The 16,535-nt window shown below is 32.6% G+C and overlaps 1 protein-coding gene across 1 annotated transcript in view; it reads left to right on the top strand.

Moving 5' to 3' along the window:
• Window positions 1-13,777, top strand: part of LOC143240719 (NALCN channel auxiliary factor 2-like) — a 65,834-nt gene extending 52,057 nt beyond the window's left edge. The window contains exon 3 of the mRNA XM_076483647.1: window positions 8,694-13,777. Coding sequence (XP_076339762.1) covers window positions 8,694-9,067 — 374 coding nt within the window. The 3' untranslated portion in view covers window positions 9,068-13,777. The remainder of the gene's footprint in view (window positions 1-8,693) is intronic.
• The last annotated feature ends 2,758 nt before the right edge of the window (window positions 13,778-16,535 follow it).

The raw sequence follows: 16,535 nt of genomic DNA on the forward strand, positions 1-16,535 counted from the left end.
GCGCTAGTCGTCCCTAATTTAGCAGTGTAAGACTAGAGGGAAAGCAGAGAAATTACTAATATAATTGTAACAGTATCAAAAATATCAGATCAAGACGATATGAAATAATATTCCAATTTAAATAATATAAAATATGAGGAGTAATCGTCAAACATTGCGTAACGTGTTTTGACGAAATGTAATGCTGTTATCACCTATAACAAGTCTGTGATAACCACTAGATCTGAGGAAACGTAGCAATCAGTGAATATTAAATGAATAGAATTTTGACCTATGCTAGAAGTACATATCACCCAGAAATGTTACGTGTTATATTAAAAAACAACAACCAAAATATTGGCCATTTAAAATGTTATTGAACTACTATTTTACGAATTTATGTTATTAAGTTTAGTATCAAACCGTAGATTAATTTTTTATATTATACGACACTTGATTCTTATATATTTAAAAAAAACCCATCTAAATATCGATGTTTATATGTCACGTGGTATGTTAAATACAGCACTGGTTTGTAGTTTTGTACGAATTTGGAAGTTAAAATTACCGATATGAAATAAAATCATCCTGGCTTTTCTATATGCTTAAATACCGCTAATGTACTGAATCAAACACTGATTTTGTTGATTTGTGGAAACGGTCCTTTATATACTCTTGACTTGTGGATAACCAGTCGACAGCTCAGGGTGTCTCTCCCACAAATGGTTTTCTCCGCCATTTTCAAATATACTGGTGTCCTCTCTTTCAAGACAAACTTTTGTGTTGATAAGTTGAATTCTTAGCGTGTTCGCAAGTTCAAATTTTTTAGACCCAGATGCAGCTCAGTTACTAAACTTGATAAATTATAATAGAATTCTATGATATTGATATAACAATTCATGATTTTTTGTTTATTCGAATATATATATATACATATGTATATAAAATCTAAAAAAACAATTCATTTCACATCCAACACGTGCGAATTTTTTTAAGTATTAGCGAGCTACAACAAGCTACAATAGAGTAAAAGGTTTGTAACTAGAAGAGCTAATTACTTGTTTTACTTTATTTACTGTTCTATGTTTTAAGAAAAATAAGTTTAATAACTTATTAAATAGTAATAATGTATAATAATTGAAATGCGACTATATTTTAAAATACAGTTCACTAAAACACATCCATGACAGGTCACTCTGTACAGGTCAGTTTTATGGTTTTATATTATACAGTAACATGAATATACGTGCGCTGCGTCATTGTAACTTATTTCAAGTTAGCTTAGCTAAAATATTATTATAATAAAAATAATAAATATGTATGAATCTATAATGTTATGACATTTAAGTTATTTACATAAAACATTTGTATTTTTGAATTATAGTTTGTAGTCAATCTACAAAAAATTATAATTTATATTTATTTTCTAATTTTAATGCGTTAACGAGATCAGTCAAATCTAGGTTTGATTTTTTTTTTTATTTCGAGCAAGTTGAAAAGCTTCGAGCATTCGTAATGAAAGAGTATACAGATGCTTTATTACATGGGAATTACCTGAAAGTATTTTTCAATATATATAAAGCCGTATAAGTCTTCACTAGGGTTGATAACAACTGATTCGGGTTGAAACTGAAAATTTCATTGCAGATGGCATGAATGTTCTTGTGAAGTTGAACTTGTGTGCTTTCATAACGAAGTCTTTATGAAAAATTAGGGGTTCGATTTCCCTCGGTGGGCTGAGCAGATAGCCCTTCGTGGCTTTGCTATACGAAAAACACACAAACACATGAAAAATTAGTCACTTTTTCACGCCTAAAGCCAACTTTGCTTTTACAAACACTGCGACATTCAGGTAATGTCCAACAGGTAGCCCAAAGTATACACGTGTTCAAGGTTGTTGAGCAAAGAATAAACTAAATACGGGCAGCAAATGATAAAAAGAAGTAAACACGAGTGGTTTGTTTTGAATTTCGCGCAGAGCTACACGAGGGTTATCTGCATTAGCCGTCCCTAATTTAGCAGTGTAAGACTAGAGGGAAGGGAGTTAGTCATCGCCACCCACCGCCAACTCTTGGGCTACTCTTTTACCAACGAATAGTGGAATTGACCGTAACATTATAACCTCCCCACGGCTGAAAGGACGAGCATGTTTGGTGCGATCCTCAGGTTACGAATCGAGTGCCTTAACCACCTGGCCATGCCGGGCTTCAGTCAAATCTATAAAATAGTTATAAAGATTCCAATTTTATAGCGAAAATAAAAAATGAATATTTTTCTTAAAAAAACATCTTATAAGTATCCGAAATTTATAAAGGTTTCACAAATAAAATTTGAAAATTTTCTGATTCATGAAAGTATTTTTAACCTTAAAATGAAAATTTGTACACAAAATATCAGATTTTTGAATTAACTATTAAGATATTTTATGTACAAAAGCCTTGTAAACATATAAGTACGTTATCAAAAATCATAGTATAGTTACTGTCATGGATAATTTCAGGGTTACGAGCTGAATGGCTAATTTCGTTATATAAATATAGACTAGCTAAAGTACCAGTTCTCTGAAGGGATGTTATATACATTCATGTTTAGTAACAGGTTGACTTAGGACATGAAAAGCAACTTTCCTTAAATGTAACTGTAAAAAAACAAACGCCCACAAAAACTACAAAACACAAAATGTTAAACTGCAAATCTGTATGTATCTCGTATCAGGCTACGTATTACAATATCAAGTAGCCTAAAACTTAAGTAAATGGTAATTTAAATTTAGAAGTTAAATAAATGTTGATATGTATCCAATTTATAATACTTGCCAACATGATTGATACACGCAGTTTTCTTTTTTAATAAAAACACACTTTAATATACAAACAACGACACAATTTACCATAATACTTTTTTACGAATAACGATCAATATATAAAAGTTTTACAAACTTACATACAATATCAAGTCTTCATTCCGGTCTGGAATTTCCTTGGCGTCTTATCAAAGATTTACGATGAGCGAATCAATTTTGTGTTGATATAGTTGCAATTCACTTAACAAGGACCTGGTTAGCTCTGTTTTTCGTTCTTCGTTGATCACACATCGAGTTTTTCACTGCTGAAATTATATAATGTCTTCGAAAATTACTAATGATCGATGTGAATTCGCTGAAGTTAAATTTTTTGTAATGTTCAGAACCTACAAACGTTCCTGGTTAAATCTCTGAAGTTCACGATTAATAAGCGTTAATCACAGTTATAGTTTCTGAGGTTCACAGCGTATCAACTACAGCAAACCAATAATATATACTGTCTTTTTTAATAAAACTAAAATTTGTAGTAAAAATTTAGGCTTATAAATCTGTCAGGTTCCAGAATTAATTTCTGGTGCCTGAAGGACAACACAGATGGTCAGAAATTTTTGTTTCTCTTTACCCGTCACGTTGAAAAATTATATGCCAAACGAGTTTTATGAAGTTACTAGGCTTAGATTAGACATAAGAATTTAGTGTTTGTATTGAAACCCGGTTTTTAGTGGTGTGAGTCCGCAGACATTCCACCGAACTACAGGAGGGGAGGCAGAATTTAGTGAGAAATTGATGGACGTGTGGAGTTAGGAAGATGCCGACACGTGCACGTCGGGAAAGCCGCGGAGAGACTGTCGTTTGGAACGTTCCATTGGTTATGTTTATAGGTGTGAGGAGAGTTTCTCGAAACTTCAGTTTATTCACAAGTATTCGTGCACACGCATAACTTGTTTAATCTTACACGAAAGAATCTTCTACAATTTTAGTGAATAGATGAGAATTTTGTAATACAGATTTAACAGTATAAGTTATGGACATTTGTAAATATATATTTAATTTAAACAAACATCGGTATTAAAACAGATATATGATAGCAATACTGTTACACTCCCCATGGATCTAAGCAACTTTTATACCGATATTTGTGAAAATACTTTCAACTCCTGCGAAGTAGTGACATGGACATACAACAGACAGTAATATGATATTTATTTAGATGTATGAAATAACCTTGTATCAATAGAATATTTCTAGATTAATTTTGTTTTGATGATTTAATGAACACCTCCAAAAAAAAAAAAAAAAAAAAAAGAGTTTAGTAACTGGATTTATTTTATTTTAAAGACAATTATAAGTTTTGGCCCGGCATGGCCAGGTGGATAAGGCGCTCGACTCGTAATTTGAGGGTCGCGGGTTCGAATCCAAGTCGCACCAAATAGGTTCGCCCTTTCAGCCATCGGGGCGTTATAATGTTCTGGTCAATCCCATTATTCGTTGGTAAAAGAGCAGCCCAAGAGTTGGCAGTGGATGGTGATGACTAGCTACCTTCCCTCTAGTCTTACACTGCTACATTAGGGACGGCTAGCACAGCTAGCCCTCGAGTAGCTTTGCGCGAAATTAAAAAAACGAACAAACAATGAGTTTTAAAATGTCCATATTAGTCTGTAATACGTGTTTGTTATGAGGCACAAAATTCCGCCTATTTTAAAATATTCTTTCTCAGGATTTTTTGATGTGAGGATAAACGCCTTTAATAGTTTCTGTAGTATCCTTAACACTACTGTTTGCCTCTTAGTAGGACAGCGGTACGTCTTCGAACTGTAACACTAAATAAGAGGTTCGATTCTCCTCGGAGAACCCAACATATAGCCTTTGCTATAACAAAACAGACGTACATTTTACTGTTACATTAAGGCCTGTGTTTCTTTGTTTGTAATTATGTACAAAGATACATAATAAGCTATCTGTTCTCTTCCCACCACGGGTATTGCAATCTAATTTATAGCGTTTTAAGTCCGAAGACATACAGCTATACCACTGAGAGAACAGTAAGTTCTTCTTTGAAATGTTCCACACGTTAGTTAAACACAACTTTGTGTTTCTGTCAGCTATGTTACTATACAGAATTTAAACAATATAAGTTCTCGGTTCTTATTGTATTACTGAGTTATAACAATATGACAACGAATTTATTTTTGCAGTGGTAATGATACTAGTGATGCTTCTGAGTAAATTATTGTGAAAACAACAATTTACATAATGTTTACAATAGTAGCTTTGTTGTTAAGTGTACAACTGTATGCGAATACAGTTGATGTGAAAAGGCTCAACTACCAGAGGAATAACAATGATATAAAAAAGTAATAAAAAGAGATCTCTTCGGTAACAATAGAATTTTATTTTTATCTCAGGGAATTGTGATGACAAAGCCAGACACATTGGAACGTACAAAACTTTGCTGTTGCTGTTTGTTGAGTTAAGCACACAGCTTTACAATGGGCTATCTGTGCTCTGCCCACCACGGGTATCGAAACCCGGATTTTAGCGTTGTAAGTCCGCAGACATACCACTGAGCCACTGGGGGGCAGCTCTGAAGGAGGGGCAATCGTAAATGAATAAATACTGTCTAACAATCAGTAAAAACGCGTTAAATTCTTATTCAACAATTTCAAAGAATAATAAGCATTGTATCATACACAGAAAGACATACAAAATACAAATTAAGTTTTTCTTGTAGTGTACGTCAAAATGTTAAGTTGTATAAATGATGATAAAGTTTCAGATACTAACTAGTACATACTGTATACAGAGACACAAAAGTTACAACAGCGTAATGTTTAGAATTTGCCGAAGAACTATAGTCCCCTTTCATTTCAGGTGATGAAGTCTGGTTATTTGTGGTTGTTGTTAAGCGCAAAGCTACACAATTTCTAATTTTCAGTCTACACTTCTCAGATATCGAAATCAGATTTTTAGTGCAGTAAGTCTACATACTTACCTCTGAGCTACTTGGGAACCTGATAAAATCAGCGAACTGCATATAACGGGCTTAAATAAAAAGTTGTTTAAAGCTTATATATATATTACAGATTTCTTTCTCTTTTTTTCTTCCATGGATGGTAAAATTGAAAAGACAATCTGTGGCGTAGAGGCCTAAGGCATTATTTAACTGGCCGTGCCCTTGCTATGGACTGCACTTTCAGCTATTCAAGGCTCATCAGCACAGCTCGGATCGCCAAACCAAAGAAATACAGTTAGGCTTCTTATAATGGTGAAGTGCATACAATATCTATAGGGTTTATAGGCTGCTACCTCACAGATTGTCTTTTTATTTTATCTTTGGTGAAAAATAAAATAAAAATATGTAATATATATATATATAAAACCGTTAAACAATTGGTCCAATGTATAGCATCGAATTACGAATTAGGCACAATGTTTTAACATTATTCACACACCTAAATTAAATAAGTTAGTAAATCGTGACTTAAAAGGACTCAAAATCACCATAGGCATGAAATAAGTAAAATATAGGGGAGTTGACGGTGATATTTGGACCTAAATGTTATTATTGGTAGCACGTGCCTCCCACTCCTGTCTTCGTTTTAAATATATATTATTATAACTTCCAATTTTCATCTGCTACTAGATTTCTTATTTTTCTCAGTACGATACTTTTTTTCTATCTCATATTCGTTTCTTTTGTCGTACTCATTTTTATACTTACATACTTTTGTCTATCTTTAGCATTGTATTGTTTTAATTTTATTTTATTTCTTAGTTTTTCTTTCATTTTTACAATAAAACATTGCAAGATAAAACCTATTTGACTGTTGAACTACTTTAACCTGTTCTCTTTATTAGATTTTTTCTATACTTAATTTGTACCCTTCCATTACCCCTTCATTAATTTCAATCTGTTCTAATATGGCTGGCCCGGCAAGGCCTGGTGGGTTAAGGCGTTCGACTCGTAATCTGAAGGTCGCGGGTTTGAATCCCTGTCACACCAAACATGCTCGTCCTTTCAGCTGCGGGGGCGTTATAATTAGCAGTAGAATGTAATTAATGCTGTGTTTTATTGTCTTAAATCCTTATACAATTATAAAATATGCATACTACGCTCACTATAATGTGTTACGTTTTTAGTATCATATTTGCATAAAACAACCTAGTCATAATTACGAGCAATGACCGCAGCAAAATGGCACTCAAATAGCATACATTAGTTAATAGTAATCGAAAGCGGACATTGTATCTAGTCTATCATGGGATATCTTTGAGCAAAAATGCATTGACTTTTTGAAAATTTTTAGACGTGTTTTTTATTCCTAGTAAACGTAATTCAAAGCAAGGAACATTATTAAACTAAAAACATATATTCGAATATTTATATAGGATGTATGGAAATTATTTCAACAAATTAACGTCTGAATGTTTCGGAAACACAAGTAAACAACTGATTAACATATTTCCTGGACAACCTGCACATATATGTATATACAAACAAGAATAAAAAATTAACTTACTGATGAGCGTGTGTGTATGTTTTTCGTATAACAAAACCATACTGAGCTATCTGCTGGGTCCCCGAGAGGAACTGCACCCGTGATTTTAGCATTGTAAATTCGAATACTTACCGCTGTCCCAACGGAAACCCTAGTGGTGGTACTCTTTAAAGGTACTAAATGGAAACAAAATAACATATATGGTTCTTGTAATTAAATGTATAGACTAAATCAAGCGTAAAACATATAATTATTCTGTCACTTCACTAAAGCAACATTTTCTAGGTAAGTATACAGATTTAGAACGCTAAAATCCGGGATTGGATTCCATATGGTGGACAAAGCGCAAATAGTCCAGTGACTAACTTTGCACTAAATCAACAACAACTACCACTGATTGTTTTGGAATTAAGCACAAAGCTACACAAAGGCTATCTGTCACTGTCCACCACGGGTATCGAAATCCGGTTTTAGCGGTGTGAGTGTGGAGACATGCCGCTGTGCCTCTAGGGGTAACAACTATCAACATAATATATTACTAAACATTGTAAATATGGTCTTACTATATAATCAGGAAGTCAATGAGATTGGAAAAAAACTTTGAAAACTTTTAGTGAATTGTTATTCAATTAATAATTCAACTAAATACAGCTAAAATCGGCCACAGACAGGACTTAAATTCTACAGTGAAAATAGATGAAAAAGGGAATAGGGCCAAAAATGTTTCTTTTGGATTAATTGTTTCCAAAGCGAACCATACTTTTCAAAATTTCTAAAAAGCCACTAGAAAGCATACTTTTACCCTTTGTAGAATCTTTAAACTGTCTTTTCTCCTAATTTCAAAATTTTTTCAATTATCTACGAACAAACTAAAACTTATTTTAAAAATAAATATATATGTAGGCTTAAGTTCACTGAAATGTAAATTCTATGTATATATATATATTTAAAGTGATCTAAGTTGACATTAGCAAACGTTGTTGATAAAGTTTGTTGTATTTTGCTCCAAATTTGAGATTTTAAGTAGAATATCTATATGTTTTATGTATATGCGCCTTGGGTATATTGTGGATAATTTATTAGAAATATTAAGGTTTTTTTTCAGGATACATTAATACCCTGAAGAGTAGCATGTGATGCCACGAAACCAGTTTAGTAAAGAGCATTTTGGGAAAAGGACTGAAGTTTGTTAAATAAACATATATATATACTCATAGTGTTAACTTTAATTGTCTTCAAAAAAGTAATGCAATTAACTAACTTGTCTTTTGTTCTTTACAGTACTCTTCCTTTAAATGTGTTTTCTCTTAGTTGTACTAAATAATTTGCACGCTTATGTTTATTCACACCACTACGACGATGTATTCAAAAATAAAAGACAATAACAATTAATTTTGTTTTTTCCTCTCTAGACCCTAATATCCCTGACATTCCGTCTATCACACCCAACTCTGCTTTCGGCCTGCCTGGATCCTGCTATAGGCTCTGTCATGTGAATCCACATCTTGAGCCAGGACCGTGTAATCTTACTTTTTCTTGGGACAACTCTACGGACACTACACAAGCTTCATTACCCACAAACTCTACCTATTTATTTGCCACTTCTTCTTCAACAGCAGTGATAAAGGCTGCAAACCAGCACCTTGTTGCAGGGCTTTCCATTGTGGTTGGTGGTTTGTGGCGCCACCTAGTAACTAGGCATTGTACTCGGCGAAACACCAGATGGACCTGGCCAACAAACTTGAGGGGTGTTTGTAAAGAACCCACCAAGCAAAGGTGTAGCTAGTGTTACTTGTGATGAAACTTAAAATAAAACGAAGGAAAAGCAGTTTTGTGATTTTGCAGTTATCTGTCATGTCCCGACAGAACAGCTGATCATATAAAAAGGGCTTATAGCGCCGCCTAGTAAATAGAAAAACATAATGCAAATGCCGTCAGATGGTTATGCTGTTCCCCAAAAGAGATCATATCGAAGAAACATCTCGTTTTCTTTATTTTCATCAATATAAATAAAATCTTTGAAATATAAGAAAAGTTTTGCAATTTGTTGTGGATAATAATTATTTCTTTGTCGAGAGCAATTTGTTTTGTTTCTTAATATTTTATTAATTATTTGTTTTTACTCCATAAGCATATCTTATCAATAATATTGATTGGTATCTATTTTTGTTTTATTTATAGAGATAAAACACGTTTATTATCCGAAGTTCTGCAGCGCCAGGTCAAATATTCGTTTTAACGTTAAAGAGTTATATAATTCACTATTTTTTTTTTCCCTTTGGTTCGTCTCGTCGTGAACTTAATTAATCCCTGCTCATAAATAAATTTACAACTGTATAAGAAATCAGTGGAAATATACACATCTAAGCGTTCTCAACATATCAAAAATGAATCAGAAAACCCCTTTTCTGTAAGTTTTATTTGCTAAAATAATTAAGTTAAGCCAAATATTTTGTTGTACGCTTCTTATTTTCCGTTGTATTTTAAGTACCGCATGAGCGTTGGGTTAATGAAATTCATATAGTAATTTTTTTTCTATGGAAAGCACGATCCATTTTGAACAGTCTTTAGTTTTCCAATTTTCGTATCACAGTCGATATTCGTACAACGAAACTTCTGCTTTACATATGTCAGGTGTTTAACTGTTCTCGTAACCATATTGACTGGCGCTGCTAGCAAATTGGAATTTTGATTTTATGTAAAAAATATATAAAATTTTGTTATCCTTAAATCGTTAATTCAACGTTTCTTTTTTTCTGATAGCAGTGGAGGTTGACTGCTGTGATGTTATTAGTTATTGGTAGTCGTTAAATGTGGTGGAAAATGTTTCTGGCTGGTTTATGATAAATTCAAATGCATTTTATGGCTGTGTTTTACAGGATACGGCATTTCATAAATGAATAAATGTGAAATAAATTGTTAGACTGGGATTAGTAATAGAGGCCACCTGGTGGATAATATTCTTGTGAATTTCGGGTCGATAAGATATTCATATTTCTGCATATGAGCTTTGATGCTAATGTATGGCGTAGTATGTACCACGTGATGATATAACGCTTAGGTCATGTGCATAACCACACGGGTATTCATATTGTCTTTCGAACTAACTTACCATTAATATACTTTTAATAGTTTTTCTTCTGTTTCATGTCCATCAAAACTATCAGTCTGATTAAGAACCTTATTTAATAACGGTACATCTAAAGATTCATTAATTAATATAACTATTTTGTTTAATTATTAGCAGAGGCACCCGCAAGGTGCTAGAAGGGGAAGCTGCCTCTTCCAATGGGCGTCAAAACCACTTTTCTGAACCGTCAAAGTCAGATGAGAAGTGGGAAGACGTGTGAGTTTTCGAGGTAATATTTATTGGAGAGCTTAACCATAAACTCTTCAATAGTTCATACTCTCTCCCACCATCCTAAGGCCTCCACTGATCATTAGAACAGATTGGTATAAGCCTGCAGAAAACCGCAAATTATTTTAAATAACTATTTTCAGTTTTGATCCTGAACAGCTGAAAAGCGACTTGGTAAGACCTTAATAATTTGGAATATTTTCTTGCTTTTACTGTTTTCATATAAGCGAAACAACGAAGAAATTTTCCAATCGTCCTTGTTTTTATTACATTTCCAGATGACTAGGAGTACAAACAATCAATGATCTTTCTTGCAGTGTAGAGGGAAGTGTCATGGTTGTTTTGTGTTACTTTGTTAAGAAATGCGCTGAAGAAATAAAAGCACGCAATTCTGTAATGTTGTGTAATGTGATGATAATATGCAGAGGTCGTTTCGACGTCGAAATAAAAATTTAGCTAAATAGTGTAGGCAGGAGAATATATATACATATATATTTTAAATACTTAAGGATTGAGAATCAAAGTTCTAGGAAAATACTAATCAGATGTTTGACGACTAAGACTTCCAATTCAACATGGCATACACTGAAAAATGTTGGAACTCAAGATAAGTACAGCAAAGCGTATGTGAGTTATTCTCCTGGATATGTTGGTGCTGATTTATTATATTCAATAACAGTGGGTGAACACAGGGATTTGGATATAGATGTGCTGATTTAAAGGCATTGTTTACAGTCTTCCGATTTTGACGTTATGGATATATTTTATGACGTCATAACTTGTTTATCCAATCCTACAGTATAGCCTGATGCTGCTGTAGATAATACGAAGTGCAGTGAAACTTCGGAATTCCTCACTTATTATCTTCTGTTATAATACAATGATCGTATCATTTTTATTTGCTAACTACGTTGCACCTTCCATAAGCTATAGATGTATTGTGGTTTACCTTGAGAATCAGAACTCATAACCATCGGAGAGCTTTAAAACCTTACATAATTAATTGACACTAAACAAAAATCGAAAGACGTCAAAGAAAATTAAATCCGTGTCAATTATTTTAATTATCGTTTAATTTGTCTGTTAGTCTGTTTTCGTTTTAAATATTACTTCGATTTTGTTGTTTTTTTATCACAACCTATCTGACAGGAAACACTCATCGACAAGCTTGTTCTTCCAGTAACATTAGGAAACCATTGCTCAACTCGCTAATAAAAATTAATTTAAAAGGCTTTAATCCTGTTGTTATTTTTATGTTATTCTGTTTTCTTATTTAATTTTTCAGTAATTTTTCAATCGTCCCTTCAATGAGAAAGCTGAGCATAGAAACGTTGAAATTATTTCCCGTGGAAGGAAATACAAATATAAATTAAATCTTTTTATTATAACTTCTTCGACATGAAAAACAGCATAAAATAATTACGATGATCCCACCTTATATAAACAACTGGTGTTAAAGATAATAGTCTTTTATCACTTTGATTTTAACACAGGTAATAAATCAAGATAATTAGGTAAATAACTGAAATACCATAATAAATGTTTTACATCATTTCACATGCTTGTAGGTATAAAACTACTGGTTGTCTTAACATACTAAACAGTTATACCTTTATAGTCATTGGATATTTCTGAGGAAAATTATGTTAAAAACTAAATCAACTACACCTATTTTCCGACGTTGTTTATATAAAATTATATAGTAAAGGTAATATTGAGTATAATATATTTATTTAATTGAAGAAATAGTTAGAAAAGCTCATTTGTAGAAAAAAAAATGTCGACCTATTTTAAGGAAACTCATAACTAAAACTTTGTGAGATAACGTCGTAATGTTATTTAATTGATCACATGTTCGTTGTTCAAAATCACTGATATACGTTATCAACGTGGATTTAGTAAGTTATGATGTACGTTAATTATATTGTACTGCTTTTTTGTGTTTTTTTGGTTTATTTTTATAAGTATTTTTGTATATAATCGATCGTTTACACAGTGCAGTGTTTCGTTATGAGTAACACTCGTTCTTATGACTCGAAATATTCTGTATCAGTGGTTCTCAATCTGTAGTCCGCAGACTACTGATGGTTGGGTGTCTATTTTCAGGCGGTTCGTGAAGAGATTACAGAATAGAAATAGCATCATAATATATAAATCTCACTGTGGTCTACTGAGTTAAGAGAAAAAAACCAGGTGGTCCGCGAACAAAACGTTTGAGAACCACTGTTCTATACAAAATCCTTAGTTTTACAGTAGCTATGAAGGCGTCGATAATAGATGTTCTTGTAAGTTCTTGTATACATCACTAAGATACTGTTAAGTATCAGTTCGTATCAAAATTTGAGATAATCATTCCTCTGAACTAATTTTTCTACAGGGTCTTATTGAAAATATTTATAACGAAGTAATAATGAACATGTTTCATAATTTCTTAACTGTAATAATATTAATGAGCGTTTATATGTTAAACAGCAAGTAACGACTCGTCGTGATTCGGACACTCGTGATTATTAAGTAAAATAAATTAGAACACGAAATAACATGAACGAAGCATGATAATAAACACTGAATTAGATTGTTGTTTCAAACGAAAGCTAGATTTCCAGAGCGATTTATTAATCTATCTCTGTGTAGCAATTTCTAAAGTGTTACTAGCTACGCATTTATTTTGACTTAATGCAAATAATACTCTTTCATAGGCATAGCTAATCATTTAAATAGTCTGTGTTGCTTAAGTTGAAAACAAAAGCCTCGATCCTTGAATTTGTTGTACAGATATGTCTTAAATTTTTCATAGAAAATCTTATTGTAGTTTATCTGCTGTTTACTATAGAGGTTTTATATACCAGATTGCTAACCCTATATTGTATGATTACTGTTGAAAGTATAGTTATCCAAGCTCTAATTATGTGTTCATAGTTATTTCTCACTGTCTATACCCTAACGAATTTAGAATACGTTGACACGTCGAGCTCACAGGACAGGAGAAGATGGCAGTTAGTGTATAGCAAATGATTTATATCGATTTTATAATCTACAGAGATAAGAAAGAATAATGTAGAAATGATTTCTGTATATAGACCAAATTTTTAACTGTTGTTGACCTGTAAATTACAGCTGGAAACAGAAATAAAACCAGCAGACTCGAACTTGGGTGTAATTTTTTTTTCATACTTCACGTAGTTTGTTAAGAACTTTTATATAAGAGTAATTTATGACTAAATGCTGTCTGTAACCATTCCGTAACATAATCAGCATACAAACAGAAATAACATGAATCATGTAAAAATACACGTAAGCCTTAAATTCATACATTAATTACAAAAACTACAACAGTAAGTGTCTAAACTCATCCAATATAAAAACTAAACACAGATACATTGTCTTAAACAAACGGCAAACTAACTTCATCACTTCTTTCTTCTACTCTTGCAAAAAAAAAATTAATACAAACAGACTAACCGTAAACAAACAAATATATCTCTAAACGTAATCTGACCTGTCCTAATAACAAGTAATCTGAAAAGTACTACACAACGTTTAAAATCTGTAAAATATCTAAACTTTGGTCTTGCAAATGCAAAGTTAACAAAAACAGATTAATCTTAATAGTTAGCAATTTAACACCAATGTCTAACCTAATAGGGGACCAGACAACCATGGAAATTAAAACAAAGATTTAAAAAAATATGTCATTAAAATATCAGTTATAATGTGATATCACATTTTGCAAGCTATAATCTTCTGTTCCTTAATTCTATGAAAGAGATAGATGTGAATTTGAAATGTAATATAGGAAACAGAAAGAAGAAATGCACATTTTCTATAATTATGTATTATATCCCTGTATGGCTGAGCATCAAACACTTCGTTAAAAATGTAATCTCCATAGTACTCCCCTCAGTTATTCAACGAAGCCTGAAAGCTTGCAATGCTAAATACTGGATTTCGATACTTGTGGTGGGCACAGCGCAGATAGCCTATTGTACAGTTTTGAGTTTAATAACAAACAAACGCATCTCAGTGAGGTATTAGTGCTTACTTTCCATGATTTACGCAAAAAAATTATAAAACCATGAAAAATATAAACGTAACGTCTTTTACCCTGTGGCAGATAAGAAATAAACTACATCTCTCAAGTGAGAAAAGAAAGTTCTCTATTGTTTCAAACTGAAAACACAAACTGCTTATGTTTCTTTATTTTCTCTAAGATCATGGACACAAACCTACTGAAGTGATCAAATCATGGACACAAACCTACTGAAGTGATCTAACCATGGACACAAACCTATTGAAGAGATCAAATTATTAAGAGTTTATTGAACCGCCATTTTCCCCAGATCTTGATGTTTACCAATGTAACAGATGCTGACTTCTAAAAACGCTTAAAAATACAAGGATCATTTCAAAATATGTCCCATAATACATCAAATGGATTAAACTTTTCTTATCTTTGAACTAGTGACTTTCACATTCTTCTTCTACCAGTTATTAGAACTTCAATAGATGATTCATTCATGCATGTGTATATTTTTGCGTGTTGGATATGCAAGACTGTTCAATTTAAGAGTTATTATTTAGTCTGTATGGTGAGTTGATATTTAATGATTATTTAACTTTCAAAACAACAGTGTTAAAAGGTGATAGTTTTAAAATCGATAGTTGTGACAACTTTCATAACGTAACTCTGTACAAGTCTTACGTTGTGTATGAAGTTTAATTGCTGCACCAAGATTTTGCAATATTGTTGACGCCATCTTACTTGAAGCTTCTAAGTTTTTCTCGTTTTGTGTAATATTGTTGTTACTAGAGGGCTAAATATTTATTTTATTTTTTTTCTGTCGCGTGTCAATAATATGTGCAGATACAGAGAGAAAGTGAAAGAACTAAGTTAATGAAAGTAAAAACGTGAAGGTAGACTGTGTGATTTGAGTTTAGACATAAAGAGAATAGTGGTGATATATAAAGTGAGTTTCACGGCTTGTATTGTAATAACAGAGATAACTGAGTATAATTTGTTTTGTCAAAAGGTGTTCTGAAGTAATTTAAACCGTCCTCATGGACATTGACAGAGAAGAGATAATTATTTAAAACTCTGGATACAACCATGATAACCAATAGTGTAATGTATTTTTATATATACACTTGGCTTGTTTTGAATATATATTATTTTATAACAAGTGGATTGAGTGTTGCTCGTTTATTGTTTAAATTTGTCGCCAACAAGTCACAGACACTTACTGCAAAGAATACGAGATTTTATCAAACCTGGTATATTGTGATCTAGCCAAGAGTATACAGTTGCAAGCGGCAGTAGAACAAGATGTGAGCGACAGCAGAAATAAGTCGGGCCTATATATGCACAACTGTAGTAGTGGCAAAAATATTGAAGTGTGCAACCACGTTATTCAACCATATCAACTGACTTTGATAAATAGATCTAAAGAGGTGAGTGACATGGACTCAAAGATGGCAAACTGCTAGAGTTTGTTAAACTACAACAAAAAAAATAAAGAATAGTGTAAGCAATGAAGAGAAGGAAAAGGCTAAAAGAGAAAAGGAAGTAGAGAGGAAGAGAATAAGAGTATAAACTGAAATTGCAAAGCTTAAACAATAGAAAGATGAAGAACTTATGAATAGCAATAAGGTTAGGGCCAGCAAACCAAAGCTGCCCAAATCTGATGAAAAGAAAGGCGACATAGATGCTTTCCTAGAGAGATATGGAATATTTTTCCAAAGCTAAAACTGCGAAAAATCAACTGGATAGTCTGTCTCATCCAACTTCTCTCACAGAAAAAGGCCTACAAATGTATGCAGGCGTGACATCAATAGATGTGATGGACTATGACAAGTTAAAAGTGACATTGTTAAAACTTTATAAATTCGCCAAGGAAAG

This window comes from Tachypleus tridentatus, chromosome 13, assembly GCF_004210375.1.
Source record: "Tachypleus tridentatus isolate NWPU-2018 chromosome 13, ASM421037v1, whole genome shotgun sequence".
Classification (NCBI taxonomy): domain Eukaryota; kingdom Metazoa; phylum Arthropoda; class Merostomata; order Xiphosura; family Limulidae; genus Tachypleus; species Tachypleus tridentatus.